At 46.2% G+C, this 6,839-nt stretch overlaps 1 protein-coding gene across 3 annotated transcripts in view; it reads left to right on the plus strand.

The window, feature by feature from the left end:
* The first annotated feature begins 1,040 nt into the window (after positions 1-1,040).
* ZKSCAN7 (zinc finger with KRAB and SCAN domains 7) overlaps positions 1,041-6,839 on the plus strand; it is a 21,739-nt gene continuing 15,940 nt past the window's right edge. For all 3 annotated transcript variants that reach the window (XM_055079939.1, XM_028479541.2, XM_028479542.2), the window contains exons 1-2: positions 1,041-1,352; positions 2,831-3,372. In XM_055079939.1, coding sequence (XP_054935914.1) covers positions 2,950-3,372 — 423 coding nt within the window. In that variant the 5' untranslated portion in view covers positions 1,041-1,352; positions 2,831-2,949. The remainder of the gene's footprint in view (positions 1,353-2,830; positions 3,373-6,839) is intronic.

Raw genomic sequence — 6,839 nt, forward strand, 5'->3', positions numbered from 1 at the left:
TCAGGGTTTTTCCGTAAGATGTTACGGAAAAACCCGAGCGAAACTTTTGGCCAACCCCATGCATGAGATACATAGTTAACTCCATTGGAAATGTGGCTGGTGTTATCCTTTGCCTTTTGTTTCTCTTTGGAACTCAAGTTTTTCTTGAATATATTTTTTTCATATGTCCTTTTACTGCCTCAAGTTGCAGAGGCTTTTCGTTAGCCCCATATATCATTCGTTTTTGGAGGTTGTGCCTTCAGAGCCTCCTCAATCATGTTAGCAGCAGGGACCTGTTCACATGCTTCTGTATGCAAACCATTCTTCCAGGTGAAGTCCACCTGGGTAACACCTGCCTCCCAGCTTTAGACTAGACAATTGCATCTAGATTATGTTGTCCCCATAACTTCCCACTTTTTATCATCTCCTTGGCCCTCCCTAGGGGGCCTCTCCTTGGACACCAGAGTGCTTGTTCTGTTTTAGGAAAGATTAACCACACCTGCCAGCCAAAATATCACAATCTCTGGGCTCATTTCTTCTTTAGTAAGATGGAGATACATGTTGCTCATTTCATTAAGACTCACATTGGGTGAAAATGCCCTGGGCATCACATACAGTATAATAATATCTGACTGCGTGCTCAGGATATGTCAGGTCTTTTGCTGTGTAGTGTCCTTATGTTACCCCTTTCAGCTCTCACAGCCCTGTCAGGTGCACGCTGTGCTCTGCATTCTTCAGATGAAAAAACAGGCTCAGAGGTTAGATTTTCTTTCCCAAGGCCACCAGGAGGGGAAGGGGCAAAGCTGGGGTGCGGCAGGGTCGCCCAGACCTAGAATGGTCTGAGAGCGGCACGTGTGCAGCCTGAGGCCTCAGTTGAGAACCCCTCCCCGCTGCCGCCGCTGTGCCCCAGCCAGGCCCGGAGGGGGTGGTCTCCGCGCCCCAGGTGTCACCAGCTGTGTGGCTACGGGGGCGAGGGCGCCCACTTTCTCAACCGAGACTTCCGGGATCCTGGAGGGGCCGGAAGCGGGCCTTTCTCGCTTCCGGCCCGGCCATTGTTTTCGCTTATTCCGGCAGCGGCGGCGTCTGGTGTTCGGGGGTCGCGGGCGCGGTGCCCCGGTCAGCAGGCCCGGGGCGGGGAGAGAAGTATTGCTGGGGCCCGGGGCCGCTAGGGTGGAGCTGCGGCCGCCCACAGCCCAGGTCGGCTACGCCGGCCCGACCCACTCTTCGCCCCCGCGGCTGGCGGCGCGGTCCCCGTGACGCTCAGAAGCCGCCAGATGTAGAGCCGCCTCTTTGTCCCAGTGCCCTGACCAGCCGTGCCTGGCACAGAGCCCAGGATCTGCGGGTACAGCGATGAGCAGGGCAGATGTGGCCAGGTGAGCGGCGCCGCAGAAGCCTGGTCGAACGCGAAATGTAGATAGACGTTTTCCCAGCCTTGCGCTGGAAGACAGTACGAAGCGTCAGAAGTGGGTCAGACCCAGTCAGAATTTCAGACGTGAAGTATAGCTTGGAGAGCCAAAAATCCAGATGAGATGAGGGGCTGAGCATTCGGAGCAGTAAGGGAGTTAGGAAAATGGCCTGAACTTTCTATGTATTTCAGAGCAGAGTCACAGATTTTTAAGTCTATCTTTGTCTTTTTAAAGAAATTGAGCCCTGGAGAGAGTAGCTTACCCAAGGTACCAAGATGCATGTGAGTTGGAAGCATAGCACAGATGCCCTAGTTACCACTAAGGTGCTAATTTTCAGGGTTTTACAGTATGTAAACTGGATAAAAGTCGCCACAACTTCAGTATCATTCGTTCCCTTCCCAGATATGTGCCTCTGTATGCCAAGTACACACACACGTACAAAGATGACTGGGAACCAGCTCTGCCCTTTGAGTCCTCCCATAAAGTGGAGGAGGCAGTCTTGTAAGTCCCACAGTGTGAGAAGTGCTCTAGCAGAGGTTTGAATGAAAAAGGTACTGTGGGTTCACTGAGGCAGTAACCACACTTAAGCCTGGAGAGATCAGCAAGGCTTTCTAGGGGAAGTGGGTTGAGTAGAAAAGTGTCTGGCATTTCTTACTCCATTGGGTTCCTTTTCTTTTGTGGCCATCCAGCAGTTTGGAGGGTGTGAGTGATGAGTTGTGCATAAATTAGTTAAAATACAATGTTACACTGAGAAGTACGAGAGGGAGGTGACCAGTTCCCCTTCCTGCATGGGGCAATCAGGAATGCCTTCAAGAGAAAAATGGCATTTGTTCTGGGTCTTGACAGGTGAGTAGGTGTTTGTCAAAAGTTTCGGAAGCAGAAAAATCCAGAGAAAGAGTGTGTGGCTTCTAGCTGTGTCTTTAGAGCTTTAGTTGCTAACTTTCTTTATTGTGCATCTCTATTACAAAAGAGTAGAGTAGAAGAGTTTTGAGCATGCATTTCCGACATAGGTTTATTTGTGAGTTAAAGGTATGTACTGTTGTACAAATTTCAGTGTACATTATAAAACATCCACTAAATAATTAAATAACAACTTAGTATTTCTTTATCCACCTTTTGGATTATCTTGCATATCCCACATTTGGAGATCATTGCAGTCTTTCTAGCCTGGTGGGTACCTGGGGAAAGTGGTAGGGGGTGTGGCTAGAACAGAGGCCTCAGGCCAGGTTGCGGATGCTAGGCATAGACATTTAGGTTTTATCCTGTAGGTGATGGGAGCCACTGAAACTTTAAGGAAGTTACTTGGAGAGATGCTTAGAGAGACTGCCCTGGTTGTGCTCTTTTTTCTTTTTTCTAGAGCTTTGCTTTTTAACTGTGGAGGGTCTGTCATCCGCCTGGGGCTGAGCACTCTGGGGACTCTGATTTCTCTCTTGATGTTTCTGTAGGTGACGTTCCCATCACCCCACATCCTCAACTCTTGACAACAGCTTCTGAGACCTGAATTACAGACCATCATTTTAATCGGACAAACCACAACTGAAACAAGCTTCTCTTTGGTGTCACGATGGCCGCCCAAGGCAGGGGAACTTCAGGCCTCATCCCCAGGGGTGCTGTTCTCCAGAGGCAGGAGGGGCGCTTGACCGTGAAACAGGAGCCAGAGAGCCAGAGCTGGAGGCAGGGCTGCAGTCTCCAAAAGAATCACCCTCCTGTCTGTGAAATTTTCCGGCTGCACTTCAGGCAGTTATGTTATCACGAGATGTCTGGGCCGCAGGAGGCACTGAGCCGGCTCCGGGAGCTCTGCCGCTGGTGGCTGATGCCGGAGGTGCACACCAAGGAGCAGATCCTGGAGCTGCTGGTCCTGGAGCAGTTCCTGAGCATCCTGCCAGGGGAACTGCGGACCTGGGTGCAGCTGCATCACCCTGAGAGTGGTGAGGAGGCTGTGGCTGTGGTGGAGGATTTCCAGAGACACGTTAGTGGACCAGGAGAGGTGAGCGGCCGAGTCTAGAATGGCATCTGGAACCATTCTATACTGCTTGGGGTAGCCTGAGAATAGACATTCTCCATTCCCTAGGCTCTAAGCTGGTTTGCCTTTGCGACTCCTGAACCAGTGCCACGTATAAAGGGGAAAGAGTTTTGTGCTCCTAGCCTTAAACAAAAATGCAGATTCCAGCCACACTCTGTGAATTACTTTGTGAAGTACTGTGTCGTGAACCTAGCTGCAGCCTGGAGCTCCACACAGTGCTCCTGACAGGCAGAGGATCTGCACACTGGTTAGAATAGGGAAGCATGTCAGGGAGAAGTAGCCCTTAGGGTATGCTGATAACATGGGCCCTCATTTGAGAAGTTCTCATTACTTCCTCGGATTTCTCCAAGATACTGTGCTGTTTTCCTGCCTTTTAGGTTCCTTATGAGATGTAACAGTTCTGGGCCTCATCATCATTTTGTTCTTTTCTAGCTTTCCAAACCCAACTGGGATCTTTTTGCTTCTTTAATTCTATTTTTGATTTTCTCTACTTTCTGGGGTTGTCTCAAATTTTAAGCCAGGGTAACTCAAAAGGAAAAGTTGGAGAGTCAGCAGTGTCATTACAGTGGGAAATCTGGCTCCTAGGATAACAGAGCTAACTAGTTCAGTGACTATGTGTATTAGTCAGGGTTCAGCCACAGAAGCAAAACCAGTAGGAAATGATATATATACATACATATATATATATTGCTAGAAAGTGACATGTCATTGTGGGAGTTGACAAGTCAAGTCAGAAATTTGTAAGGTAGGCCGTCAGAAAGTTCAGGCTAGAACTCTCAGGCATAGGCTGAAGCTGCTGTCCACAAAGAGAATTCCTTCTTCATGGATACTTCAGCTCTGATTTTAAGGCCTTGCAACTGATTGAATCAGGCCCATCCAGATTATCTGAGATAACCTCCCTTACTTAAACTGATTATGAATTTTAATCACTTGTACACCGTACCATCACAGCAACACCTAGATTAGAGCTAAACTGACATCAAAAGACCATCACACCGTGGATGAGTCAGTTCTTCCTGATGAGTCTCCAATTGCTCCCTTGTAACTGAGCAGGATGGATTAGGGTCCCCTCTACTTTTCCTCCTTTGTGCTTTACCAGGGAAAACCAGTACCAGTGAAATTTCCTTAGTACCCAGTACATCATTTTTATTCAGCGCTTTTTCAAAAATGATTACATATCTAGGCCTAGGGAATGAATTCCAATTGATTGGAGTCCTAGGGCTAGACTTTTTCCAGGGTAATAGCCAGTACCTTCTGACAGTATCAGATCCATTGTCAATCATTATTTCCTTGTTTAAACAAGTAAACAGGGATAAATCAACTATCAGTAGGGTCTAGAGAGCAGCTAGGCCCAACCGTAGGCAAGGACAAGTGGTTGAAGAAATGTTTAGAGTGCTATTTAGTGAGGAGAGTAGAAGGAAAATTTCCCTATCTCCCGCCTTCTTTTGCTTAAGCAGAAGAGAATGTAGCCTCCATTAAAACTGTCTTTTATCCAGGGAGCCTCAGAAGAAAGGTGACTGAGTCACAAACCCAAGAGAGTGACTAACAGTTGACAGGGCAGCTGAACACTCGTGGCTCTAGCCTAGAAGTGGGATCTTTGGACTCCATTTCTTACTCTGCCACTGTCACCAGCTTAAGTTTTCTGACATAAGGACATGAGAACAGGACTATCTCACCTAGCCTGGATTCAGGAAATGTTTTTATGACTAAATGAAAAAACAGGCTTTTTCATGGGAGTTTGCCAGGAGGAGATGAAGGAATGTCATTCTGATCAGCAGGAGTGAGCATGCACATGTGTGCACATTGGGGCTGGAGAGAGTGGTAGAGGCATCCCTACTGGGCTGCAGAATTTACAGAACGCTTTTAGATCTTTTAAAACTTGAGCTCCTAGCAGGCTTACAAGGTATGCAAATAGTAATCATTATCTCCATTTGACAAGCGATGCAAACGCGGAGAAGTTAATTGGCTCATCTAAGGTGACAGAGCTAGTAAGCAGTCCCTTTGTCCATGTGTGTGGGAACCAGGATTTTCCAGCTCCGTAGATTCTAAGCCACTACCTTTTCCCTAATGTCTTGCTGTGGAATGCCATCTTGGAATGAAAATTGGAATGGGGTTTTCATGGCCTGCGAGGAGAGGACACGTATGAGTCCTAGGTTATGAATAGGAACTTTATCAGGATTTAATTGTCAGTGAATTACAAGGTTGTGTTATCACAGTGCAGTTAAGTTCTATCTTCTGCCAGTACCCACAGCTGCTGTATTTAAGAGCTCTAAGTCCCATTTATAAGAACCATCCAGGGGAGAGCTGGGGAGCCCCAGACTTCAGGGAGCCTCTTGGACCTACCATTCCATTGGAGAGATATACACTAAAGGAGAGAGCCCCCTAACTTCTCAGCAGATGTAACCCAGTAGGGCAAATCCATGTGTTTTGTTGAAGGAGAAGTTATTTTCACCTTATGCTGTGCTATGTACATGCCAGAGTGAGTGAGCTTATAAATGTGATTTAAGATAATCAACAAGGACCTACTGTATAGGACAGGGAACTCTGCTCAATATTCTTTAATAACCTATAAGGGAAAAGAATCTGGAAAAGAATGAATATATGTGTATGTATAACTGTATCGCTTTGCTGTACACCTGAAACTAACACAACATTGTAAATCAACTATATTTCAATTTTTTAAAAGTGATTTATTTAGATAATGTTTTAGGTTTTCTGCTCCAAATGCTGGTACAAGTAGTAACCATGAGATTGTGAGGAACTGTTTTGATGACAACAAGCAAGGGTTAGAAAATAAAAGGTCTATGCTCTGAGATATTCTCGAGGTCTCTAAAGATTGGTGTTATGTGATCCTATTTGACTTTTTTTTTTAAATTTTTTTTTTCTATTTGACTTTTTGTATAAATTTTGGGGGAGAGGTAGTACATATTGAAAACCAAGTTTTCAGATAACTCTTAGGAAAATATCGAGAGGAAGTCAGTCAGCAAATATTAGTTGAACACCACCATCGGGCTAAGCATTGTTCTAGGAGCTAGCGACCAAGGGAGAGTGTTCACCCTCAAAACGCTTATACTTCATTGGCAGAGAAATAGACAATAAAGGTATAAATAAGATAATTTGAAGATTAATGTACGCTCTAGAAAACATAACCAGGTAATTTGAGAGAGTGTGACTATCCTTGCCTTGTCAATGTGGTCAGGGATGGCTTCTCTGAAGAGGAGACACTTTTGCTGAGAGAAGTTGGAAAAGCTGAGGTTTGTCAGCTGCTGTTCTGGGGTATTGCTCCAGCTGTTGGCCTCAGTAGCATTATTTGTGCACATAAAGGGTACATACACCTGTCACTTTTTACTTTCTTGGTACTTCTTTTTTTTTTTTTTTTTTTTTTGCGGTACGCGGGCCTCTCACTGCTGTGGCCTCTCCCGTTGCGGAGC

Source organism: Physeter macrocephalus, chromosome 18 (genome assembly GCF_002837175.3).
Source record: "Physeter macrocephalus isolate SW-GA chromosome 18, ASM283717v5, whole genome shotgun sequence".
NCBI lineage: Eukaryota > Metazoa > Chordata > Mammalia > Artiodactyla > Physeteridae > Physeter > Physeter macrocephalus.